Consider the following 27,835-nt stretch of genomic DNA (forward strand, 5'->3'; position numbering starts at 1 on the left):
GCTGTTCTGTTTTTCTTTCTTAATACAGATTTTTTGGGGAGGGGTTTCACACAATATAAAAAATCAAAAATTTCTTTTGGCAGTTCAAAAATATTGTGAATATTGTTAAAGTTCTTAGGGTTTTGTGTCTTCTCTGACTGTCCCTAAAAATCTGTCTCCTGCATAGAGGGTTTTTTCTTATAAGTAGCATACACACAATGACTCTATCTCCCAGTCAGCTACTCAACATAAATCTATAAAGCAATATACAAGTTATTTCCTTGTTCTACAAAAAGTAGAGATTCAAGTGGCTGAATTTTATGAGCTGATGTTTATGAGAACTGTAAGGCTTCCCTGATCTGTGTCATGCAAACCCATGAGTTTTAATTCCATTAACAATTTAGAGGCTATTGAAATAATTTAACAACTTTCTTATTTCTCTCTATTTTCTTTGCTCTCTTTAACCTCCTACTCCATTCTGTTCCTGGAATTGGTTTGGTTGGTGTTAGCTTTTTTAAAAATCACTGTCTTTTCTCACCCTAGCTAGTACATTTACATGGAACTATATCACTTCCAAATTTCATATTAATTATGAAGTTTAATAAAAATGGTCACTAGTTTGTTAGAATTTTCAGTATAGGTTAGAAACCATTGGAAATTAGTTTTAATAGTTCTAATCACTATTAGAAATCTATCATTAGAATCTATGGTCATGCTTCTCTAAATTTTTCTATGTAGTCTATATGTAAATACCTTTCTGGGAGAACAGAAGAATAGAAGGCTGCTTTTTGCAGTGTCTATACAATGAATTGCTAATTTTTGTTATTGCAGTAGTAGTTCAAGGCCTTAAAACTGCAGAACTTGTGGTGGTGTGGTTATCAGCTGTATTGAGGTTTTTTGTTTCTTTTGATGTGATAGCCCCAGTGTCAGCATTTCTTCTTCTGACCCCCTGCATTTCTCTGCCACAAGGTGCTATTAGTGTAGTTCTGCAATGTCTGGTTACTTCAGTGGTGGCTTTCTGCAGAAAATAGCAACTTACGGAGGGGGCTGATGCAACTGTTGAAGGAAATGGTTCATCCCGCAGTTGTCTGCCTTAGTGCAGAGGGTGGCTGTCCCTAGGACTAGCTGTGGAAAACAAACAAGAGTAATGGGAATGATTCACTGAATCCAGCCAATAATTGGTGTTGGACACTTCTGGAAAAGCTTTCAGGTTAAACAAACATGGCACAGTTTTCCTTTGCTGTCTGAAGCCTTTGCTGTTCAGCACATCCACATGCCATACAGGAGCACACAGACAATGAAATCCCGTAATAAGTGTAACTGAAGTAGAAATAAAAGCAATACTGCTGGCTTGGCCTGGGGCACTGGGGTTGGTGAGTGTAGCCCTTCAGGTGCTGATGTGAACAGGGAGCAGGCAGCCTGTTTGCCCAGAGCTCTCTCCCATCGGGAAGCAGCCGTCGCAGTAATGGCCCCTGCAAAGCCGTGCGCTGACACTGCATCCAAAGCACCTTGGCCTGTGCGCCTCGCCCTGGCCAAAGATCACACACCCTCACCAAGGCTGTGCCAACCCTATTTATGCTGGACCTTGCCCAGAAGAACAAAGGGTTTAGTTTAATTAGCGTTTACTTTTAGATAATTTTATTGTACATACGTTCTGGCCAGAGCCATTACTGGGGAGGTGTTGCCCTTCAGGGCTCACCCAGGACAAGGGACAGCTCCTCACAGCACGGGGAGCCTGGGGCCTGCCTGGGACAGATTTCACCCTAACAAGTGAGAGCTGTCCTGCAGCATCACCACGGTGCCTGTGTGAGGCCTGGGGGCCATGTGAGCAAGGTGTAGGAGTGGGGGTGGCAGAGCACTAGTTGGGAGCCCTAGAGATAGTTTGTCTGGGTATCAGGATATAGGCCAGTGCTGGCCTTCACTGCCGGGTTGCCAAATTAGTTTAAATAAACCCTCATCTCTTAGCAACAGGGACATGACAAAGGGTTTGGTTCGGTGTTGATTTTCACCTTTAAGACCTCCAAGGTTTGGCCTGGTGTGCCAGGCTGGCTCTGTGGCCTCTGTTTGGGGGCTGTGACGCTGCACGGCTGTGTCCAGTCCCTGGAGGTGCCCGGGCTGGTGGCTCTGTGTGTGGAGCCCGTGAACGGGCCTGGCTGTGCAGCAGCAGCAGTGACAGCCAGGGCTGGGGTGCTGGGCTGGCAGCTGTGCTCCTGTCCTGGCTGGCAACACCATTTCTGCTGCTCATGGCCAAGATTTGAATGTGTGTAACATTCCCTAAAAGGTCCATGTAAATAACTTCATCATGCAACGTTTTTAAGATAAAGCAAGTCACTTTTGTGACCGTCTCTCCATAAGGTTTAAAAAGTACTTGTGAGCATCTGTTAAAATTCAAATAGATGTGCTTCCAGTTTTACTGGCTGTTGAGCAATAGAAAAATCACTCAGTTCAACTTGAAATATTCGCTATAGAATATTTCTAGACTCTGATATTATTTGCTTGCTGCCTCTCACATCCTCCTCCCTATTTTCTATTGAGACTCATTTCTTTTTTTACTTGTTGGCACATGTTTTCTTCTTGCCAAATCTCTTTTCTGTCTCACCCATCAAAACAAACACATCAGAAAAACTTAATTTTTTCTTGGCCTAATGTATTTCTCTATTACTACTGTTTACTGGTAGACCAGCACTGCGTTCTAGAAAGTTACATGTTAGATGAGTAGATCAGAATATAGTTAGGCTGGTGGTTTAAACTAAGAAATTAAGCACAAGAGGCCTTGCTTTCAATGTTTGCCTGCATTCTCCCTCTGTCCTCTTCTGCTGTGTTTTATTTATGCTGATGGACTGTAATAAATGCATCATGGGTGGAAAAAAGGCAGAGCCTTACTAATAACAGTTAGGACGCATAGACTGTAAACATTTCAAGAAGTCATTATATGCATAAATAACAAAAGTACTTAAAATTGTCTTTCCATTTTTAAAAAAAATTGAAGCACAAATTTGAGCCAAAAACATAAGCATGCATTATCTTTCAACAGATTTACATAAAAACATTTGCAGTTTTTCTTTGAATTTGTTAACAAATTAACACTATGTTGCTAGGTAGGGTCCATTCCACTGGAAGCTCTCTCTAAATTATGCTGCTGCAGAAAAATAAGGGCCATATCTGCTAATAATATTATGGGAGGCTCTTACTCGCCCACTTCTATCTGGATGTCTTTTGTTTTGAGTGAGGGATGTTCTGTTACTGAAATTCTGTTCATCTGGTTGTTTCTTTTCAAGTAAATGGTAAAATAATTTGTTCGTGTTCTGTAACTCCAAACTTGAAGTGATCTGGCAGTTTTTAATGGTAAGCACTATAAATCACAGTGATTCCTGTGGCCTGGCAGACTGTGATAGTGCCAGTCCAGACAGAGGCTGTGAAACAGCTTTTTTTCATTTGTGTGTTTTTTGAGTAATTAGAAGACATCATTTCTGTAAGTTCAAACTCCCTTAGCTCTCCCTCAGCTAGATTTGCTGACTTCATTGACCCCAAGTATTGCTGAAGCAGGGGGAGGAGATGATAGCTCTTGAACTTGGGACTTTTATTACAGACATTGATTTTATAATCAGATTTCCCTGCTGAAAGGCATGGGAATTCTGCATAGACATTGCTGTTACCAGATGATGGTAAACTGAGAATCTAGAGACTCTAGAGGATAAATCATTAGGATACAGCACCAAAAATAGACTATGGGGACCAGAGCTCTGTAGCAATCCTGTCAAAATCCTCAATCATTAAATCATGCAGTCCTAAGGCAGAGCTGCCTGTATCCCACTTTGTGGTTCCAATTCTGTAGAACTCTTTGGTTTTTCAAGCCATTTTCTATCATTTCACTCATTTTTACAGTATTTGGCATGAGACCAGTCTGGTCTGGTACTCCAGAGTTAGACTGTGGGCACAAGGGCTGCATCAGCCTTTTGCACAGAACCGTATTTATCTTCAGAAAGCACTGGTGCATGGTGTGAGTTGTAAATGAGGAACACCCACGTCCCCACTAGATCATAACAGAGATTGTCAACAGCATAATATTAGTGAAAGGCTGGAGTTCTTTCCCTTCATGTTTCAGTATTGGACACTGTGAATTTTTCATTACAAAGTTCTGTATTATCTGAGAGGTCAGAAAGCCACAGAAGTCTGAAAAACTTCTTGCATGTAAATAAATATGTTTAAGCTTTCAACTGTAGCAAAACTATCACATTCTTAATTTCCTGTTGGTTGTCACTTCTTTAATTGAATTAAATGTATTTCCAATAGGCAGGTAACTAATAAACATCATGCTTTATCTAATGCTGCTGCTGCACAAACAAGGAAGTAAATGCAAAAAGTCCTGATCCCTGGTAGTAACAGAAAAATCTTATCAGTTTGCCAAAGAAAAGCAGTTACCTACTGCTAATAAATCACCAATTCACTACATTAAAAGAAAAGGAAACATGTTTGTTTAATGAAGCTGTTAAAATGTTTCATTTAATGATGCATCTTTCCCTTCTGCTGTGACTTCCTTTATAATTCAGTAAAGCCTAAATATTTTTGAAGACTGTTAGCAGTATGTTGCCCATGCTTTTAGCATTATTAAATGTGTTAGCATTATGCTGCCATTACTGTGATTAATTTTTCTCTTGGCAAGTGCTTTGAATGAAACATCCTATGGTCAGAAAAAATTAATTCATCTTCAAGACTGCAGTATCCACTTTACTCCCTAAAGCAGAACTCCACAGCACAATCCTAGTCACAATGACTTGCAGTTCTAGTCATTGCCTCATTGCCAAACTCTTGGCCATAATTTCCATGTTATACTAGTATGTTTTACAAAGTAGATGAAAAAAACATTAGTTTGAAGTTAGGTGAATGTTTTATACTGATTTCAGGGAGGCATGGAATTAATACAGTAAAGTTTGCAGCAGTTGTGTATATGTACATGTTTTTGAAAATTCTCTTCTTAAGAAAAATTAAAACGTTTAAGAACTGGGCGTGTCTGTGCTCAAGTTCCTGTATTTTTATTAGTTCACAGAGGAGGCATTTCCACTACACAAAACAGGGTGTTACAGGGAAGTTTGTGTTTGAGGATATACTGCTGAGAGTGTCACTTCCCAGTAGGTGTAAAGGGCACAGGTGTACACCCTCTGCAGTAAACAGAATTACCACCAAAGTCATAGATGGATTCCCTCAATAAAGAACCAAAGTGTTTGACCTTCCTATCTGCTCTTAGAAATCTTCACAGTTTTCTGGCTGGCAGTGCCACAGGTATAACCTGCATTCCTTAAGGAAGAGTACAGCACAGGGTATTGCTGTAGCTACAGTTCATTTGTTAAAATGAAGGGTAATCATTTTCAAAAAGCATTACTTAAGTGAAGTTCTTTGTCTACTGGGCTTTTTTCTTCTTCACTAAACAGATAAATGAAAATATGGCAACACAACAAGGAAGGGAAATGGGGGCAACACTCCAATATTCTTTTTTTCATACAGTAACGAAAGTTTTTGGTGTGGGCTAGACAGATAAAACATACCTTGTTTCAGAGAAAAGTGACTGTAAAACCGTCAGATGTCTTAGTTGAACTGCACAACACATCAATTTATGCTGCAGTCTGTAAAGGAAATAGATATTGATTTCATTTCTGACCACCACAATTTGCTCCAGGTACAGTAGTATGTTTCATACTTGGTTGCATGGTAGTGTAATGGAGTCTAATGTTTCCCAGTTGCTATCTGCACTACCCACATGACCTGGCTTTATGTTTTCTTCCTTCTTTCCTTTTTTTTTTTTTTTTTTTTTGTACACAAACACACCTTGTATCAGAAACAAAATATGAACTCTTAAAAAATAAAAAGAAATTTTTAAAAAGCCAAGCAATTAATACCCCTACTTAGCCATAGCAAGTGCTGGGCTGATTAGCAGGGTTTAATTTTGTTATTACTTCAACTCTGTGAGCAGCCTCCTTCTAGCTCTGACAGCTAAAATTAGGAACTAGCTCTTCTCTTGATCCCCTCCTCAGAGCAATTTCAGATGTAGTAAGTCTGTGGAAGAAAAATATTCTGCTTTCATTGCTGCTTTGCAAACACAGTTAATAGAGTTAATGTAATGAGATATCCTGCATAGCTATTCACAAGTGAGTGTATCTAAAGCATTTATAGCTAACTGCCCATGAACCTTTAACAATTGATAAGCAGAGAGTTACTGTCCTTCGAATTTTCTATTATATGACTTGAACTTTGCTCTGTGGCAAGTTGAGGAAGCTAGGTTGCTTGAAAACCATCCTCATTTATTCCATCTAGGTTCTGTTTCAAGCAAAGAGAAAGAAACCAGTGTGTAACTGGTTGGGCAATTTCAGTTTCCAGTTTAAGGTGTGTCTCTTCTGCAATAGTTTAGAAAATACAGAATTGCTTAATAGCTTCAAGAAATTAAAGAAAACTTTACTGGAAGGATGTTGTGGTCTGAGTTCATCAGCCTCCCTCAGCTGTATCTTCTCTCTCTGAAGTTGTTCCACTAAATCCAAAACCAGCACTGTACAATTGCAGAATGTAAACACAACAATATTTGTCATTTATAATTGTGCCTGCCTAGTTTGAAACAAAATTGTTTCCCTCAGTTTATGTTTTTGATTGAAAGTGTCCTCTGATTCTTCAGAAAAAAAGCACAGTCAGAAATGTTTCAGATGGAAGCATCTGTTGCCCTGGAAACATGAATTCAGCACCCCAAAGAAGGAATACTTATTTTCATAGAAAAAAAAGGACTTGCATGATAACTCACCTTGTTTACATTAATGAATGTAATTGAATTACATTTCAGATATCTGGAGCCTCAACTAATTTCTACTCATATGATTTTTTTCCTAGATGTTTGTAACTGGAGGAAGGCACTGGAGCATGCATTCTATGGTATTTGCCCATATATGCCTTTGGGAAGTGTTTAAACTCCTTCCCAGTAATTGATCGGGCAGTCTGTTCTAGGTTTGTGCTTTTCCTTATTGCGTCCATTAAAAAGTTAAATCCCCTGTAGTTTTTTCTAGGAAAAAATAAGAGGATTTGGTGGGGGTTTATTTGGGGGTGGGGGGCGGTGTTTTGGAGTTGTGTTGCCGTTTCTTTACTTACTAATAAGACATTTCTAGAATGTGTAATAGCGTATTTCCCTTGCCAGCGGGAAGCCTCCACGGCTCTGCTCAGCACACAACTCTTCGGAACGCTGGGAGCGGGGCGCCATCGTCTGGAAAAGCTGGGAACGGCCTGGAAGGCTCCCAGGTGAGGAGACTCCGTCCATACAGCTGAGTCAGACCTGTTCTCACAGGGGAAACAAACACGAGAAATCTGAAAAAAAAATGCAGAATAATTGTATGCTATGTTGAACTATAGAGCACCATCTTAACTATGAAAATGTTTGTTTACAGTGTTTTTCTCAAAAATTCTGTTTTACACTTAAAAGGTCAGATACTAGACTTAGGTAACTGCTTTTATAAGTTCACGTTTCATCAGTTTATTTAGGGATTTATTAAATAATTTCTTTGTGTGTGCTTTGGGAAAAGAAATAGAAAGATTGCAGGCACTTGGGTGCTCTTAATGCACCTGGAATTAAAGCACATTTTTAGTCTGCTTGCCATCTGGGTCCTTTTGTTTATTCATCAGCTGAACTAAATATCCCTGTGTGTATCAGTACTTAGTTTACTATGTAAAACAATGCAAAACAAACTCTATACAGACAGCACTGATGATTTATTTACCCTCATGTACTGGCTGATAATGGTCCTGGAGAAACAACTTATCTTTTTACCACATATAATAATAAGGCAATCATGAAACAGTCATCTTAAGGATAAAATTATACTTTTGTTTATGAAATGATGCTTTTTCTTCCCCTACATAAATTGATGCCATAAAAGGTGTAAATGCTTCATAGCTGTAATAAATGCAGTTATTTTATTCTGCATATTTAGCACCAGTTGCTTTCAAACTGTGCAATACTGAGAGAAGACAATGTAGTAAAGGAAAATAGAGATAAAAGAGCAAAAATACTCAAAAGAGCAAATATAATGATGAGGATATCATCATTTTACAGCTTTACACACAGAAGGCAGCTACACGTGTGTTTTAAGAGCAGATTGCTGTGGTGGCTGCAAAACAGTAAATGGAAAGGATCCATATTTATTCTAGTAGCTTCCATAGTTGTGTCAGGTATTTCAGAGAATGAAAGAGCATGTAGGGTCCTTCCTAGAGCATTCAGGTGTGGAAAATGGAATAAGAAGAGTAGATCAGTAGGGGATTTTCCAGCTCCAGAGCACAGAGACAGTCAGTGCCCAGCACGATTTGGTATAGAGGGGAGGAGAGGGTGAAACTGGAAAGGTAATTAAGGGTGGGGAATGTGAAGGATGTTCATATTTTTTTTTTTTTGTGGTAGAGAGGGAATCTAGAGGCTTTCAGATTACGTCTTTCCTGTGAATTAGCAACTTGGATAGAAGGCTTTTTTTTTTAATTTTGTTGGTCAAAGAGGAAATTACCTTTGGGCAAAGACAGGCCTGTATTTGAACGGCACTGTTCTTGGGGTGTGTTCCACACCTGGTGCAGTGAGAGAAGCTCCTGGTGACCCTGCAAGCAGCAGGTGCCCAGAGTGTGAGCTGGACATGATTAATGAAACTGTTGAGAGGACAGGATATGGCAAGAAAACAGAGAGGGAAGCTGAGAGCAGTGGCATAATGCAAAGAGCTGGTGAAACATGACATTTGAGCTACGTGTGCTCACTCCTGAAAAAACTGAACGTGTCCAGAGCAGCCATCAAGAAAAAAAGACCTTAGCAATGTTCTTTTGGATAGAGGGAAATGAGCTGGATATTTCCCTTCCTTTGAGATCCCAAGGGACCTTCTTCTCTGGCAATGGATTTGTTTATTGGACTAGGAAGCTGCTGCAGTATGTGCCATGTCTTTTACCCAACTACCCATCTTTGTATATTACACTTACAGTTATTTGTAGAGAGAAATAATGCATTAACAGCCCTGCCCTGAGCATCAGTGCAGTGTCCTCATGAGATCCCACCAAAATACCTGAACAGAATCCTTGCCACTCGTTACTTGATGGGTGTCTTCTGGGGTTTTTGCTTCTATGTCAGAAAATTACTTTTAAATGCCAGCCTTCTGCTTTTCTGAGTCACTCTGCCACTTGGGAGTGATTCTGCAAGAAATAGCAGATATGTACAGTAGTGAGATAATTGAAGACCAGATTCAAGTATGACATTTTAAATGGTAATTCTGCTGGTGAAGAAATAAATGCTGCTGGTATTGAAAAGACAAAATGTCAACACAATTAAAAACAAAAACCAAACCATGTAATTAAGCAAGGAAAACATTCAGAAACAAAATATGTTTCTGATAATTTTCTTCTTAGGATAAGAACACTTCAGAAGGGAAGAGTAGGCTGTGAGGGTTTGCAGTCTACTCATATGAAAATGTTTTATTGACTCATATGAGTAGGTTGTCATCAAAACTGTATCTGTGCTTCAGAAAAGGATGAGTGACAATCACAGATTTAGAAAGGATAAACCTTCTCCCAGCGTGGACTTCCAGGAGTGGCAGAATTTTCTCAGGATTTCATCTGTTCAGTCAGCAAGAGCATTCCAGCACAGCTCTGGAAGCCAGGGATACTGGTTGTGGAAACCTGCTTGCATCTTGGAAGTTTTTTGTTTAGAAAGAAGTTCTGTCAAGTATATGCATTTTCATTTCAGCAGAGGATTTGTTAGAAGGAAAAAAATAGTGTAAGAGTGTGTAAACTATCTTAGCCATATTAAATAATCTGGCTTGGAAAAACATGAAACCTCATTTATAATAATGCCCCTTTTCTCTAAGCTGATACTGAAAACAATCTTGGAGTATCTCTAAAACTTACTGATTCTTTTAGTCTTTATTCTCATTTCGTCTTCTGTTGCCTTTTCTCTGAACTTCCAGTCTACAGACCCTTGGTAACAAGGGCCCCTCAAGGGTGAATGTAGGGTTTCAGGAATGTTGTGCCAGTTGCTTTATGATGATTCTTCCCCATACTTTGTCAGCTTATACTTTCTGAAGTGCAATTGCATGTGAAATCACTAGTCTTAAATTGTTGACTAAAGACAGAGACTTAATTAATTCTATGTATAGCATCTGCAAACCGAGTTAAAGCTGAGTGTTCAGACACTTCAAAACACAGCTGCCCTAAGAATCAGATTGGTGTAAGAATTTGAAGATGATGAGAGAGAGAAATACAAATAAATATTTTATAAGACAATGTGAACTTTAATAATCAATTTAATAAAACCCACAATAAAACAACACACCTTTTTTCTTCAATTAAACAAATGTATAGTAAATTATTTAAAAACTGCAAATACAATACATGTCTACTATACTTCAACATCTAATTACATCAACTGTAACCCCCAATTTAATTAAAACCCATTTGAGCATTAGTATGTGCAAAATACCTGTTGTTTGTGGTTTTTGCCAGTAAGTAAGGATGGGATGCACATTTTTCATGAACTGTGATATGGCTTAATTAATGACAGTGTTTGTATTGCAGCATTACCTTCCCAAGCACAGTGCTGCATTTGAGCTGCACATGCTCCCACGATGTACACCAGTGTTCCCATTTCTTGCCCAGACACAAACACAATCTGGTGTTATGTGCACTTTGTCCAGATTCACAATGTGCTGTCAGCTTTCATCAATAAAAATTCATCATGTGATCCCCACCTCCAAAAAGGGAAGAAAAGAAGCTAAAACTGTTACCACCAAATGCAGATACAAATCAGCCTTATGAAAATGTGAAATCCTAGCGAGTTTCAAAACAGAAAATAGCTGAAGTAGTCACAGTTGAATATCACAATAACTGTAACTGGGCTGAAGTTTTCCTTTCTGATCCTCAGAGAGAACTACTTTTCATGTCAGTGAAAGCTCTGCATAAGATGAAAGTACAGAATAAACAAAAAATATTTGAAGCCAAGTTCTTGGCATCTTCTGAACTTTGTAGGTGATGTTCTTGCTGCCCTTAGCTTCTTGAATGCCAATGACGTCAGAAGCAGGTTAAATCTGGGCTTGTAGGTGTATGACAGCTTAGTGTAAAGATTTATTATCTTGTGTACTTTCAAAATACAGGGTTCCACAGTGAGGCCAAACAGTTCCACTTTGTGGACTCTGAGCTGTCCAGATCAATACACAGTGTTTTCAGATTGCCTCCTCTCTGTAAACACAAAAGGTTCTTTCTGCCGCTGTAGGTTGTTCTGACATTGTTGTCCAACACCTTTAGGTTATGGAGCTTGCTTGGCTTTTGCTTTATCCATAAAGTGGGAACTGCTGTCGCAGTGGCATTCCTGTCAGGACACTGCCATGCTGTGCTTAAAGCAAAGATGAAAAGGTCAGAGATTGTGATGGATGGAATTGCGCATGTCTAAAACTTCTGCTCCCCACTTTCCTGTTAGATGTACATACCTGGAGATTGCATTTGAGAGTATTTCCAAGTCAAATATCACTTCTATCATTTTACTTTTCTTTTAAAACAAAACAATCATGAAAAAAATTATCAATTACAGGACATTTATTAATTACAATTAGAATGCATGCTAATCAACTGGTTTTTAATGTGAATCAAATGATGGTTTAGACATTCAAGATTATTAATAATAAATTCATCTTACAAGTCAAAACTTTGTAAAATAAATAACCTGTTTCTAATGTATAAATCCTATTCTAAAACACATTAAAGATAACTGATCACTTAAAACACTTTGGGTCCAGTGTTGGGTCTCTAGATAAACACCAGAAGTCTGGGCAAGGATCTTCCTGTCTGGATCTCTGAATGCCCAGATTAAAGCTAACTTTCTCGTCTGGGTACAGTAAATTCTGTATTTTGCAGTGTTTCCAAAGAGACAGTTTCCACAAGAATTCAACTTAATGTATGTGTTAGTCGTTTGAGATACTGTCTGAAAATTACTATTGCAGAAATACTGAATAATTAATTTGGGGATCATGATATATTGTGCAACCCTGGTATGATGAGCTTTAGAGACTTTTGACTGAAATACTGAATACCTGATGCTCTGTTTGAAGTGCAGGTACTTTGTGGTACGTAATGTTTAAAGGACAATATTGGACTGTAATTTGTGAGGTATCTGCAGAGCCACGTTCCAGTTTGTAAACAATAATCCAAAAACAGCTTTGTCTCAAAATCATAATAAATTGAATAAACCAGTACAACAGAGAGAGTGAAACAGATGTTCTGTAGGGCAACCACTGCACTTTTTGCAGCACCAGTTCTCCCTGCTGCATGTCCCATGGTACAAATCCACATATTAATGGTTACTATTGGATAATTTTCATTTTGCATTTATTGCTCTCAGTCTTTGACTACACAAGGTGAAGAATAAGGCAGCAGTTCCCAAAACATATGAAATTAGGCACTGGAGTTCTGACAACTCGCGCAGGTTTTGCTCATTTCCTGTTTGTAACTCTGAAGCTGGACAGAGCACTTGTACATTCCAAACGTGTTCAGCAGCAGTTGCCGGGCCTTGGACTGAACGTCCTCCCATTTAGATGAACTACCAGGAACTGCAAAATTAAGAAAATAATTAATAAATTCACTCCTTAAGAAACTTGAGCAATGCAAATGTTCTCAAACTTATCACAGTGTCACCAATGAGAATAATTTTTGCTCACACTCTTTATTAATTTAATATTGTTCTTGTGGTCACTGTGTACTCTCTATCATTTTACACCTCTCTTGATAGAACTCTGTGTGTGTCTGATACTTTCCCCCAAAAAACCTGAGCTTTCTTACTAAGAACTGATATTCATAGTATAGTTAGATGTCTGAATCAGCACATGTTTTGGCAAAACATTTATTTTTCATATGTAGATCGTTCCACATCAGAACTTCACCCTTTTTTTCCCTAAACATGTAAGAAAATTTCTGAGGAGAAATTTTGTGTTGTTTTTTTTCCCTACCCGAAGAATCTGCATTGGACATTTTGGTATGAATATATTTTATTTGCACAGTTTTAGTTTACACCATGTCTTTCTTGGCCAAGGTGTTCTATCCCTTGCTATACAAAACCAGAGTTAGTAGAGTTTCCTTCCCCAGAATGGTATTTCTTGGTTCAATTTAAATAACAATATGAAGAGGAAGTGGTGGGGTTTTTCCTAAACTTGGATTTAATTTAGAATTATGATATCCAGCAGCTTACCTAGTTGCAAGTGAACAATGGCAGTTGTTTTTCCTGCAGTGAGAGACCAAACATTTAAATCTTCTATAGAATAAACATCCTCAATTTTCATCAAGTCTTCCTTGATGCGATCCACATTTAAGTGCCTTGGAACTCCTGTGATACCAAACATGAGATAAAATTAATTCTGTCTTCTGCAAAGTCTCAGTAGCCTTTAAAATGTCACAACAGATCTCAATTTCAAAGAAATTAGAATTTGTGCTGTTAGAAGCAATTAGTAACTTCCACGTTATCAACAGAAAATAATATGGAAATGGGCCTGTTAAGCTATGGATACAGAAGTTGTACAGGAATGGCAGAGCTGTCTCAACTGGAATCTGTCCTGTCCACAATCCACACTCTGGCAACAGCCAGCATTAGATCCTTTGCAATGATGTACTTTTGTTGACAACTTCACTGCAGCTTCTAACCCTTAGTAACTGCTTAGGCCGGACTCTAGGATCAAAATCTGTTTAAGAAAACAAAAGCTAGGGCCTCTCTCCTGAAACTGCTTTTCAGGTACCTGGGATCATATTCACAGGCTACAGTAATCCATGTGCAGTGGTCAACACAGAGGACACTGTTTTACAGAGTGTCATCTCTGCAAATCAGAGATCAAGTCCTTTTGGCATTTTCAGCAGTACACCTCTAACTTACCACTCCCATCCTTTTTCTATACAAAGGGCAAAATCAAAATTTTAGATGATCAACTTGGGTCAAAAACTAATGCAAGTACTGAATAAACTCTTTCAGAGTAGTTTTGATGCTACAGTAGCTTTTCTTGCTTATCTTCTAGTTTTGTAGAGTTTCTTTATGTATACTATGAGTTCAGCCACTTGCTTCTCAAATTTCTTCAGACTTCTTTCATGAATTCTCTGAACTTGGTACCTTACTGTCTCTTAAATTATGTTATCTCCAGTACTATCTCTTTTGAATGTTCAGTGTCTAGGACAGTCTCACATGAAACAAAATTTTCCTTCTAGTGGAGACCATCAAAAATCATTTAGCTGATAAATAACTAGCTAACTGTCTGGTATTTGTATAGCTTTCTTTCTCCCAGGAAAAATGGACTTAAAGTCTCATATCTACATCATACTTGTGATGGGCTTCCATTCTGCCTTATAAATCTATATTAAAAGCTAGAATCTCATTGCTTATGTTGGATAGCTATTTAATTTTTTAATTTAGCATTTTTAGTATAATGAAGAAACTGAAGTTAATACCAGAAGTTGATACAACTTCAAGGGCCTTGATGTTGCAGAAGCAGTTTCCAGGATAAACACAAGGCCATTCTCTGGAGATCCTGAATTTGAGTTGGAAAAGTACCCTAGGATGCATAAAGCCCACATATCATCACTTTTAATGACATCATTAATATGGAGGTTTTTATGACAACTGGGATACCTATGCAAACAGATACAACACAAAATATCTGGAATCTGATACTTCATTAGTTTGTCTTATCTGTTTTCTTCAGCTAAATCTATTGCCTTGGAGCTGAGGATTCTGCAAATTTCATAATTTTTGCCTTCTCAGTGAACTTCTACTTTGTTGTTTTTGTTTTTTTTTTTAATCTTAAGTGACAGCAAAAGCACTAAAAGCACTTGACTGAAGATTCTGATTTACCCTCATAACATAATAAAAGTAAAGTCAATGGTAATTCACATGAGACAGTTAGGAATGTGCATTTAAAACCTAGGATTTTTCCCCCAGCCCTAACATCTTCACTTAATAAAGTAATAGTACTAGATCAAGCAGTAATAGTTGGCATGTAAGCTGTGATAAAGCAAAGGATGTTGCTGACATGTTTCCCTCTATGTCACACAAGATAAGATCCTTCAGCCCATGTTCAGCTTTTTCTTCCCTTTTTTTCCCTGCATTTTACACCACTCTTAACTTGCAGCTTCCCCTATGGGAACTGTAGAAACACACAATACAAGGCACTTGTGGGAAAGGGGCAGACAGGACTGGCATGAACTACATGTCCAGCCATTTGCCTATGCTTGGTGCCTCCTTTTACCTGCATTCACATTCACTTTAACTGTACAAGTAATAAAAGTGAGAGTGTAGAACTGAGTCTGGGCAAATGTTCACTTGATTCAGCTGAGGGTCACTGCAGAAACACAAGAAAGTTCTGTACATTTCACATCTCCATCTCCTGATGGTAAAGAGTGTGCAGATATAGGACTTGTGTTGTTCTGGCCACAGTCAAAGAGATCTAAAAACTGCTGCAATTTAGAGGAGCCATAAAGAACCACCATACTAAAGCAGCACCGAGACAGACAGGTCTCCAGGTAGAATCCATGTAGAGATGGGGATCATAATGTCAAGAAAACTGGTATTTTCCATGTAAAGTACTGCAGATTGGGCACAGATCTTACCTTCCAGAATAATAACTCCCGTGTCACACAGAATTCGAACTGTTGTAAAAACCACCAGTATGGAAAATACATATGTACATATAGGATCAGCAATCTTGTATTCTGGCTGCAGAAGGGAAATTTCACAATGTCAAAGAATGTATTAAAACAAGATCACTTACAAAAATGTGACTCAGAAAACATGGTTACTTCTAGTTCCAAGTTTCATTAATTTTTTTTTGCTTGAATAGTTACAATATATGTAGTAGAGACAGTTTTGCTTATTTTGCATGATGCATGAAGTTTATCATAAAGTATCATTAGGAAGATATTTTTAATAACTTATAAAAACAGGCCCCTTTTGACTTTAATCACCAGAATTGAAATGCCAAGAATTCCTCGTGCCTCCAGGAGAGGCCCTTCCTTACCTTATCCTTACCTTAAAGCGGATGATGTAGGCAGCTACGAGCACCCCGATGCTCTGTACCAGGTCCCCCAGGGCGTGGACAAACGCTGCTCTCACGGCCAGGCTGCTGTGCCCGTGGCTGCTGTGCCCGTGGCTGCTGTGCCCGTGGCTGCTGTGCCCGTGGCTGCTGCCCTGGGCTGCATTTGGAGAGCTCGGCTGAGGTACGTGAGAGTGAGGGTGAGAATGGGAGTGGGAGTGAAGGTGGCCAGACTGATTCAGCAAAAACCCCATTCTGAAAGTGAAAGAAGAGAAACAGGCTTTAGGGTTTGTTGGGTGGGGAAGATTTGTTAGGGTTTTTTCATTTTAAACCAAATAATTGAAAAATAATACTCGGTGTAATATCTTGTCTTATTTGGGAAAATTAAGACGTCCAGCAAAATTACATCCCATGACCAAGTTACAGACCATGAATGAATTAGCAGCTTATTGAGAAATACATTTCTGAGTGTTAATGGAGAGAAAGCTCTTACATTAAGTTAACTGCAACACCGACGGCTGCTGTGATGAGCATGATATCACCATTTATTTCATAGTCCATATGGATAGTTCTCTGAACAGCCTCATACAGGAGGAATGCCATAAGGATATAGACCAGCAGTACACTAATGATGGCTGACAGTACTTCTGCAAACAGAAAGGAAAAGACATTATAAAAATGTGTCTCAGATCCATTTCTGTTTCCAAATTAGAATGTGGACAGGGCCTTGTTTTAACTACTTTATCCATATCATACCTAATATAACTAACAAGTTGTGTGGCAAATAAAACTCGTAAAATAGGATTAACTAACAGAGTTTGTTCTAATAAACTCCTTCACATGTCCCTGTCATCCATATATACCTCAAATTATGTTTTCTCTGAAAACTTCTGCACAGGCGATGATCCTGACTTCTTCAGATAACCAGAACATTTGCCTGAGAAGTCATAGGCAAAGGCCCTGTCCAGGGATGAGGAGGACAGGTGATCTCAAACATTACCAGCCTACCCACAAATAAGGGAAACCTTGATTTTAAGTGTCCAGAATATTAAGCTGGGTTTAGAAATTATTTTTATAGATCCTTTTGTATTTAGGATGGAGAAAAAATTACAAAAAGGTAAAGAAATCAAACAGTACAAACTTGTCACACATTATACTCTTAAGCTTCTTGACATATGTGTTCATAAATGTTATTTGAGGCAGATTTCATCTACAAAAGCTTGATTAATGTAAGTTTCTGTATTGCTGTGTGTTCTGTAGTGCTGCGTAATGCTGTCCTAACATTATCTAATATTTACCAAATATTATTTCACAAAAGTAAGAGCATTATGACCATTATTTTGGCATAGGAATTGTCTCTGATCAGCAGTGATTTTCAAAAGGAAACATATTAAATAAAGATAAAAATTAGAAAACTAGTAAACACTAGTATTTTATTGTCCTATACTTTCTGCTGCCATTTACATCTGTGGAAAGTGGTTACAGTTCTCTATGAGGTTCCTGCTGTTCAGATGAGAGGTAAACAGGGCTGAGTATTTTATAGGTCGGGACTTTTGTGCTGCCTCAGTAACCAAGTCATAAAACTGTGCTGGTAATAGCACACAAGCCTGAGAAGGATGAGTCCACACTACAGTTTTAAGGTCCTACTATAAAGAAAATAGGTATTTCCAAATGTGTCACCGCAGGCCCCCAGCCTGGTAATAATTAGTATTGACTTCATGACTGTAGAAGGTTGATCAATTGCTTTATTAGATCATCTTATACTATATTATACTATACTTACTAAGAAACTTAGTAACTCTTCTAGCTAGTCTGCTACAGCTTTGACCTCATTGGTCAATCAATCTAAATACTATTTAGTGTCCAATTAAGAAATCGCCCTTTGGTAAACAAATCTCCATGACACATTCCACATGTGTACAACAGCAGGTGCAACAAGTGGAGATAAGAATTGTTTCTCATTCTTTCTCTGATCTTCTCACAGCCTTCCCCAGAAAATGCCTGGGAAAAATCTGTGCCTGCTCTCTGTGGCCAGAGAGCTGATGCCACACAAATGGGCCACTAGATTGCTTTTATCATAAATGTACTTTTGTCCTCTAGCTTCATTTTTTGAAAACTATTGCCTGCAGTAGCTGAAACTTTAAAAAAAAAAAGTCAACACAGCTGGCAAAGAAAACATTAGCCCAGTTAAAGACTGTCTCAGTTATAATCAAGTTAATATAGGGCTTTACAAAAAGCCCTGGGAAAACCTTAATGCTTGCTCCATTGTATTACATATGAATCTGCAGCCATGCCTGAGTAATCTGTAATCATTATGCATAATGCTCATTACTGTCACTTGCCAGATGGATCACTGGGATCTCAGCCTTCCTCTGTGAACTCAAAGATCAGAGGTGGAATTAATTTACTTGGAATTGTAATGGTTGTTCTTCCCCCTAGTTTCACACATGTTGCCCTGATTTATTCCCCAGTAAGGGCAAAATTCTGCCCTTGGCTATACCATAACTCTAAGAATACTCATCTGAGAATTGCCTCCCTTCTTCCTCTGCTTTCAATCTGTCAGCCTGCAGTACAGCTTGGGTGACTGCAGATGCCTTCTCTAACACAGAAGTGTTTTAATTTTATTTATTGAGTATTACAGAAAAAAACCCATGCAGCTATATCAGCATTTTAATGTCACCAAAATCAGCTGATCCATGCACTGAATTATTAACATCATTATGGGAGAAGAAACTCACACCAACACATTCAGCTGCTGGGTAGTGTGTCAATGCCTGGATGAGGAACAGCAGTTCCAGGCAGTAACAAGGCCCTGAAAGTCAACTGTCATAACCTGAGATGATTTCAGAGCAACTTGAAAATCCTGGAAATATCCACAGAAATGGAAATTATCTTTACGAAGCTGGCAGATTATTCAGGGCAACAGTCCTAAAAATACACAATACATTGCTTAGAAGGTTTCCCAGAATGCTTTTTTAAAAACTTGTGAAGCCATAGCACATTAGCATTTACCAGAGAAATAATACAGTGTGCTTTTACAATCTAAACCCATGTTTTCTGCAATGGAAACCAGTGTTTTCCTTGCAGTTTCTTCCAGAGTCACTGTCATGTCAGCATTGTAGATTTGTGCTGAGATCTTTCACTTCTTGTGAAATGAACTGTGCAGGGTCTCAGTGGACTGGCTGATCCTGTCATTACTAACATTGTCTCTGCAGCAATCAAAGAGTGCCAGGTTCCATATCTATGCTTAAATCTGCTCAGTGTCTTGCTGAAAAGGAGGTATCTGCACTTGGTGGGGAAAATGAACTATTTTTGGTTTCAAGAATTTAATTTTTTTTTGACATGACTGCAGTTCTCATTATTTTGTCTTCAGTTTTCTAACCCATTCCTGAATCTGTCAGCTTCCTTTTCACAACTGAAAATGGAATAAAACTGAAGATGGAACTTATGTATTCAAAGAGAATTCAAATAAATGAAAATTAGTGCTAACTTCCTTCTGGAATTTGACTAGACAACTAACAGGTCTGTTGCTTTTACAAAGCCATGTTTATGGGAATAATTAAAAATTCATCATTCTGAAAACAAAAATGATAACAAGTACCAGAAACATTGTTCATTAGAACGTTTTCATGCCTACTGAATGTATGGATTATCTTAAAATTTAATGCAGAGAAGGTCAGTGATGAGACAATTCTTGCACTTATTCCCAGCTTTAAACAAATAATCCACATCTTTTGTGACAGATGCCCAATCTGCACCCTACTTCTAACATCCTGACATATTTTAACATCTCTATTACAAAGTTTAAGCTATTGTTGAACTGATATTATTTGCTGACAAGCTTCTTACATATAGGTTACATGGAAAAATGTGTTACAAGAAGGATATACCCTAGAAACTGCTTTGTTCCATTGCCAGCACTCACTGATGTGTGAAACTGGGCCCTCAGGCCACAGCATTCAGACTGGGTGCCTAAAATCAGGCAAATAAATTTCACAAATGTGATTTTTAAAAAGACTGTGTATAGTAATTTTGAACCATCCCATCTTCTGTACTCTGGGGGTCCCTGGCAAAGCCTTGACTCACTTCCTTCCTGCAGCACAGAAACTCTTCTACCCTGCCCCAGGCTCTCCTCATCCAGAGAGCTGCACTGCTGCTACTCGTGCAGGATGGTTGAAGTAAAAAGAGCCCCTGGAAACTGTGTAGTCCTGCTCAAAGGAGGGTCAGCTACAGTGAGTTGCTCAGGGCTGCTTCCAGGTGGGTTTCATGTATTTCCAACTCACTAGAACCTGTTCTAGTCTTCGACCACCTGCTGGCACTGGGAGCAGAAAAGGAGGAGCAGTTGTTGCAGAACTGAGAGGCTGCTCCCTGTAGCTGCTCCTAGAGAGAAGGGCAGTACAGACTAATTTTATGGGCCACATGTGGCCCATGGACCACCACTGGATCAGTCTGGCTAGTATTTGACTAGTATTCTTCCTGGCAGTAAACTGGAAAGAAAAAAATATACAGAAAATGAGGTGGCAGGAATCTTCAGGGATTTCTTCTTTCACATTAATTGAAAAGTCAGTGAAAATTTACAGAACTGAGTAATATTTTAATGGTTAAGTAAGGTCCTTTTATTTTTAATAGCCCTGTTTTAAGCTAGGCCATGGCACATTCAAGGTATGTGCTATTTGATTTTAGAAAAGTTACAAAAACATATAAACTACCCAAATTATTTTGAAATAGGGTTAAAGTATGTATAAATGCTAACAAACATCCTTCTGGAGAGTATGAGCAAATGCCAGAGGCATACCTGCAAGGTCAGGTTTCAGTATCAGAGGAGCTCCTATCACAAAATTAAAACTTCATGAAAGAAAAGTTTGTAATGGGAAATGCTGGCATTGCTAATGCTTTCTTGCTAGAGCCCCAAAGAGCTTAGCTAGTGTACAGAGTTATGCATTCATGCACTAGTGACTAACTGATGACAAATGACAAGGAGTGATGGAGTTGTTGAATTCTACTGCTGTTCTAGCAGCCAAAATAAGAATTGCAAATAGTGACTACACAAGAATGAAATTCCTTGAAAAATGTATGCTATAGTGTTATAGAAAACAGGTAGAAAACTGGGACACTAGAAATTACCTATTTCATGAAAAAGATACTTTGAAGTTTTTGCTAAAATGTCTACGCACCTGCAGCTGTATATTATATCCAGTTAGCAACCACATGAAAACACTATCATCATTACATTTCCAAACATGAAGTTATAAATCCTGAAAATATTCTTCTAAAGGTTAGTCCATAATCCTGTTTATACTTCTTTTTAGAGACACCTTAACTGGACAGAGGGCTGTATTTGGCAAACCACGGGGCATTTTGACCTCAGCTTTCTGTGGTTTGGGGAATGCAAGAGGAATACTGATTTATAAGAGTAAATGGCAGGGCAGAGCTCTCTAATAATATGTTCTACATAACTTCTTAGTTGTGGATTAAAATGTAATTTTTCACATTGAATAGGACTTTTTTCCAGTATCACAATTCTGCTGAAGTCAACAAGATTTTTTAAATCCTGGGCACTGGCAGTAATCTGTTGTGAACAACCATGGGCTGACATGCACAGCTCCTGCACCAGCAATGTCATCATGAATTCAATTCCCCAGCCTTCCTCTTCAAGATGGAAGATGAATCAAGCATTCAGAATTTAACTCTCAATCTGCTAAGTGCCAGTTCCACAGAAATGGAGGGACTTGCCTTGCTCCCAGTGAATGAAATTCTGCTGTCAAACTTTTGGCCAAGTTTGGTTTTTTGATTTTTTTTTTTTAATCTATTCACTTGTAGCAATACAACCTAAGCAGTGTATCCCCAATGGCCAGTGAAAGGACATTGAGAGTCAGTTAAGGCAACTCTTTGGTTTGTTGCTACTTTCTTTCTAGCTACTTGTTCTTCTAGAATTAGGTGGTCTTTACAGTTGTTCCTTAAAATACTCTTTAATAGCAAAATCTGATAGCTACATACCTAAGCGATGAAATCCAAAAGTGAACCTCTTTGTTGGAGATTTTGCAGACAGCCAGAGAGCGAGGAGAGTCAAAATAATACCACTAAGGTCAGTTAGCATGTGAAGTGCATCTGTCATAATTGCTAGACTGTTAGCAACATAGCCACCTGAAAACATAATAGCAAAAGTCAGGACACTTGACATTTTAAATTATTTTACATAATATCCTCTTGCACAGCTTACAGTTATTTCTTTTCAGAATAGAACAATAAGTACATGAGAGCCTTTCTTATACCCTCTAAACATGGAGAGGTGTTTGCCATTACAAGCAAAATGCCATGCTATAATTTAAAGCTACCATAGTTAAAAGTGCAGTCAAGTGTGCTTTCTATTAAGAGTAACATACAAAGGATTCGCTCCTGTTATTCTAACAGAGATTCCTTGCATCATAATGTTTGCAAGATCAGGTCCAAAACAATTCTGTATCTTTTCTCTACATATTACTGCACATGTGTTTAATCAACTGATTCTTTTTTTAAACTACATTTGTTAAACACACTGACAGAACAGAACAGGAACAGAACTCCGAAGATTCAACGACCAGGAAATTTACCTGGTCCCCTTTTTATTTTTATTACTTTATCTTTTAACCTTAATTATTCCCCTTCCTGGCAGAAGCATGTACATTCTGGCAATATCTATTGCAGACAATGACTTTCACTTGTACAGCATTTTTCTTTGTTGTTTATGACCATAATTTTTTATTGTAATAATGAGCTGCATTGAGACAACCTGAGATCAAAGGTTAATATCTTTGTTCCAATTCAATTGCTAGTGCTACTATTGGATGAGTGAGAGATTTAAACAATGCACCTCTCGCTTAAGTATCCCTTATACAGAGGGGAATCAAGGACAGGCCGTGTTGTCTCCCATATGCTTGAAGGTAAACCCATTATCTCAGAAAAGATCACATCTTCAGTGTCAGCTCAGCTATTATTTGGTTTCTCTTTTTACCTTGAGATTGTCATGCAGCCTGTAAATTGTACTGAGCAAAGTGTGCAGCTGGTGTGCCATTTGGCAGGCTTCAGGCTTCAACTAACATTTCAAATAAAGAAATCTTCATATACAATTAAAATTGTCTTAGTGAAGTGCCTGACCAGAGGAAATAGGAAAGTGGAATTCAGTGGAATTCACAACTGGCTGATAGCTTTTAAGACTGGTCATAAAGCCTGTGTGTGTGTGGCTGTGGGTGTTCTTATGTACACACCTGCAGACAGAGCTACTCTCTCCTCCCCAGCCAAACACGGAGCACAGCTGTACTGCAGTACTGTTTGTGCTATGGCCACCTACCAAATGCACTCCATTTCAAACAGCTCCTTTCCTCCAGCCTCTTTCTTCAATTGTTCAGAACTTTCTATGTGAAATTCTTCTGAGGCTGAAATTCTCCAAAAGGCAATCTCAGCTCAAAACCAATGACTTTTTAAGATTTAGCAATTCAGCGGCTTTTTGAGTAAAATGAGTTATGCCTTTCCTTTCTGAATTGTGTTTTCCCATAATTTAAAAATTTTATTTAGAAAGTGCAACTCAACCTCTTTTATAGTCATCAGAGAAGAAACAATAATTTATATGTAAGGACATTTAGTTCAGCACTTTACATATATCATTATTTACAGTATATATGTTGATTCAGATGTATTATTTTGAGAATCACTTCAGTCCAAGAAGAGTCAATTCCACTTCAGCTAGTCTCTCACTTTTAAAGATTTTCAAAATAAAATTATAAGGAAGGAATTCAGATACTGAAGCTAAACATAATGCAGCACGTGGATTAAGAAAAAATAATTGCCATTTACAAAATCCTGCAATCAAAGGTCCTCTGTTTCTAAAGGTATCCCTTCATCACGTGGTTAAAGGTACTGCCTAGGGGCTGTTTAAATACAATTGGCAACTTGGAAAAAAAGACATCTATAACCTTTACAAATAGACAGCTTGATGGCTCACCACTGTTTTCAGTGACCCATGAAGGACAGCAGTTCTCCTCATGGATGATCAATTAGAAATCTCTAAACACAGCTGAGAACATCAAAACCCTGTGAGAAAAGCTAACTGGGACTTGCAATATGTTTTTCATTTCTTGATGCACAGTGGTTTCCCCAAAGTGTAAATTGTTATCTAACTGATCATCAAATTAAGCAACAAACACTGAGATAGGCTGAAGTAATGAGTTTGGAAAAAATATGCCAATCAAGATCTCACAAAAAAAGCTGCCGAAACACGATTTCCTTCATCTTGACATTGTTAACAGACACCAGAAAGATTTTTACTGAAAAAAATAATTGTCTTATACAGTCTTCTGCCTTTCTCTCAGAAACTCAAATCTGTCAAAGAACATAGATGGAAGTCAGTTAAAATATCCTACACGATCAGAGTTTCCCAAATACCTGAGCCTCAGATCAGTTTCATAAAGTTTGGAAATTTGAAACCAACCAAAGACAACACAATACAGGGCTGAAGTGAAATAAATTAAATAGGTGGGATACTGACCCAGGACTTGGGAGCTATATCTCTAATTACTCTTCTGCTGATTATTCCTTGCCCTGTGACAAGTCATTCAGGTCAAGATCCACAGAATTACAGAGATATCCAAACCCTCTATTTATTCTCTGTGGAAGATGGATGCCTGAATATTTGATGGGTCTGACCCTCAGTGCTCTCTGATTCTGTGTCCAAAGAAAGAAATATGGCTGGAAACAGCACACCCAGACCTGAGGAGGACAAGTCCACAGTACAGCATTAACACTCTGTACAGACAAATCCAGCCTGCTCAAGTCCTGACTGTGCAGGAAGAACAACAGTTGATGTGACAGTGATCAGAGTATTTTTACTCTCAACATCTATTATTTCTAGAGCTCTCCCTGCACTAGCTATGGAGAGGTCTCCAACAGCATGAATCAGCTCCCAAGCCCCAAACAGAAACACTCCCAATGACTTGAGCATCAACCTGCCAACAGCTCAGACATTATTCAGTAAGAGGCCCTTCAGATGAACTAAATTCAGTGTACATCAGAACTCTGATACAATCACCTAGCATCACTCTCATGTTAAAGGGTGTCTAAGCCTAAAATAAACCACTATTGCTTATCAAATTTACCTGAGTTCATGCTGAACCAAAATCTCAGCCAGAGAAAAAACATGGAGCCAGGGGGCAAATGGAGGCATTCAGCCAAATCCCCACAGGTTTGACACATAGTGCCTTAGCCATAATAAGTTGTTGTATTGTGGCCATGTTATTAATTACCAGCCACACACTGAGACATGCTGAAAGGCAAAACCACTTTTTTCCATTAACCCACATTCCTGAAATAAGGCCCCAAATAAAACTGATGCAGACACAGTCAATATTCTGGTCTCTCTCTGAAAAACTGAATATTTCTTGTAGGGTTTTTTTTTTTCCTGCTACATCTGTGGAACAAACTGCATTAGTTATACTCTAGCAATTATTTTGTTCCCTATCCATCTTGCACAAGTTTGTATTAAGAACACGATTCACAGTTGTCCTAGCAAAAGCCTCCAAGAGCATGAGCTCACTTCACACAAGTATTCAACTGACTCAATCTGCAGAAGTCAGGAGGAGGATGTAGAACATGCTACTGTTCTTCACTTCCAGAAAGTTTTTATTATTTGATTTTTTGTGTGTGTTTGAATTATGGCAAGTAATTAATCTGATTAGCTCTGATTCAGACTTGAATGTTGAAATTTAAGAAATTCAAAAGCATTAATTGCTATGGAGAGACCTAGCTCAACATACATATCAATGTACTGGCACTGTGTAGTTCTCCCCACAGCTCCAAATCAGGGGACAGTGGATGAGAACATTAAAGCATTTTTCAGGAGGCTGAGTCACACCCAACAGACACTTGCACTGCACGGCATGGATGTATCCAAAATACAGATAGTAACAGGACACAGTAAGTGAACAGAGATTAAAAGATAAATACCGAATTTGTAAAGATGATAAGACAATGGCAAAGGTATAACATTTAACAGCTAATCTATGCTTCTCAAGGACACTCACATTTTATTTCATGTCTATGCTGCTATAGCCTATTCGATAAAGCACAGTTGTATAATGTTGGTGTATAATATACAGGTTCTCCTCATCCTGCACAGCACAGCTGTTAGGAGGGAGCAATAAAAGCTGAACTTGAGCAATAGGTTCATTCTTCTGACCAACAATCAGGTGCTTATATGGGAACTCATTTTCAGGTAAAACCCCACTACACTTCTGCAAGTACTAAAAAACCCCACAAATAATTTAATGCAACTACTTGGTATTCTTGTATGTTGTAGCAGGAAGTGTTAAAATAACTGTCATTTTACATGACTGTGCTCATATGATTTATGTCTGGATGGAGCACATGCTAGTCCGGAGCACAGTAGGACATCAAGAAGTTCTCAAGGGAGTGATGTCTCCACTGGATTGCCGTTGATAGCTCAGGACTTTTTGTTCTAAGTAATAGTGTGTATTGCTGTATATGGTGAATAAGGAAAAATATCCCCATGTATTACTTTCATTATCATAGTAAATGTCACATTTAAAACTGTATTTTCCTCTTCTTCTCTTGTTGCAAACACAGCAAGATTTTTATGGTCGTTGATTAAAAAATCCTGTAATTGAAATTGTTCATGCCACTTTTCCTTTGTTAAAAATAACTTAAAAACTTACAAGAAGAAATAAAAATCCATTAGACAAAGAAAAATTTGCATATTTCATGCCATTTCGGGGAATTGATGAGAGATTCAGGTAAAGAAAGTTGCAAATTCTTTCAAGGACAATACAGATGGACTTTATTCCCTCTCGCTCTGCACGTGCAGCTCATCTCTCTGGTCTCTCTAAAGGACTGATGGTTTCTCTCAGTAACTACTCAAAGCCAAGGCCACAGCAGCCTAACAAGCTGTGAGGCACGTGCCGGAGGGACGGCACAGAAGGCCCCCGACTCACCTATGAGCTCCCCCGTCATGAAGAGGAGGTAGAGAAGGGCAGCGAGCGTCAGCCGCTTCTTCACCTTCCTCTGCTTGGAGCGCTCCCGCCGGCTGCTGCAGCCGCTGCAGGGGTCCGGCCGACCGGCCCGGGCGCTGCGCAGGGCGATGTCCCGGTCCAGCAGGGACTCGTCGTCGGACGGCAGCCCCGGGGACGCCCCGTTCACCGGCGTCTCCGGGGCCGCCTCCGAGCCGTCGTCCGCCACCACCACGCGCAGCTTGTTAAACCTGGGGAAGTCCTCATCCCCCACCTCGTCCGAGAAGTCAAAGGCACTGGAGTCGTTCAGGAACAGAGGGTCCTCGCTCCTCCCTAGCAGGGACTTGATGGTCGTCCAGAGCCCGGCCCCAGCCATAGCGGCGGCGCTCGGGGGCCTCGCCGGGCGCGGCCGACCCGCCGCGGGCGGCTCCGCTGGCGCAGCTGTGCCCTCGCAGGCGGCGCCCCGACCGCTCGTCGTCCCGTCAGGGCATGTCCCCTACATCGCCCCCCGGGCCCCGCGCAGGTCGGACGGAATGGGGCGCGGGGCTCCGCCGCGGAGCGCCCCGGCACCACCGGCCCACAGCGCCGCCTCCGCGCCGGGCACCGCGCCGTGAGGCGCTGTCACCGCCGGAGCCCCGGTCGCCCCGCGCAGCGCTCGGCCGGCGCGGCCCCGGTCACGCCGCGGCCGGGCAGGCGGCGCCCGGCGCGGGGCCGCCTCCCTGCCGGCGCAGGGGGAGCGCCGCCGCCGCCGCCATGCGCGTCACATCCCTCCGCTCCGCGCACCGCCGCGGGCGGGCAGCGCGCCGCCCTCGCAAT

General features: G+C 39.6%; 1 protein-coding gene and 1 long non-coding RNA gene across 2 annotated transcripts; one reads left to right on the forward strand and one right to left on the reverse strand.

Annotated features, from left to right (window-relative positions):
- Positions 1 to 1,574: 1,574 nt before the first annotated feature.
- On the forward strand, positions 1,575 to 10,246 carry LOC128813411 (uncharacterized). Its single transcript, XR_008439033.1, has 3 exons — positions 1,575 to 1,749; positions 6,850 to 6,963; positions 7,151 to 10,246. It is a non-coding gene; the product is annotated as an uncharacterized LOC128813411 (long non-coding RNA).
- Positions 10,247 to 10,256: 10 nt separating this feature from the next.
- On the reverse strand, positions 10,257 to 27,631 carry SLC30A4 (solute carrier family 30 member 4). The gene is made up of 7 exons (XM_053988508.1): positions 27,005 to 27,631; positions 22,023 to 22,169; positions 16,519 to 16,672; positions 16,022 to 16,280; positions 15,604 to 15,709; positions 13,205 to 13,339; positions 10,257 to 12,569 (listed from the first exon to the last, which is right to left on the reverse strand). Exons 1-7 carry the CDS (start codon positions 27,393 to 27,395, stop codon positions 12,415 to 12,417), a joined length of 1,347 nt encoding a protein of 448 aa, XP_053844483.1. The 5' UTR covers positions 27,396 to 27,631; the 3' UTR covers positions 10,257 to 12,414.
- Positions 27,632 to 27,835: the final 204 nt, after the last annotated feature.

Source organism: Vidua macroura, chromosome 12, assembly GCF_024509145.1.
Source record: "Vidua macroura isolate BioBank_ID:100142 chromosome 12, ASM2450914v1, whole genome shotgun sequence".
Taxonomy (NCBI): Eukaryota; Metazoa; Chordata; class Aves; order Passeriformes; family Viduidae; genus Vidua; species Vidua macroura.

Bases quoted from the DNA above. Each gene is read 5' to 3' on its own strand.
- SLC30A4 (XM_053988508.1), bottom strand. From the start codon at position 27,395: ATGGCTGGGGCCGGGCTCTGGACGACCATCAAGTCCCTGCTAGGGAGG. The intron at 16,281-16,518 runs GTAAGAGCTTTC...TTTCACTTTCAG, and splicing joins GGTGTTGCAGTTAACTTAAT to AATGGGGTTTTTGCTGAATC. The intron at 13,340-15,603 runs GTAAGATCTGTG...TTGGTATCACAG, and splicing joins GGGAGTTATTATTCTGGAAG to GAGTTCCAAGGCACTTAAAT.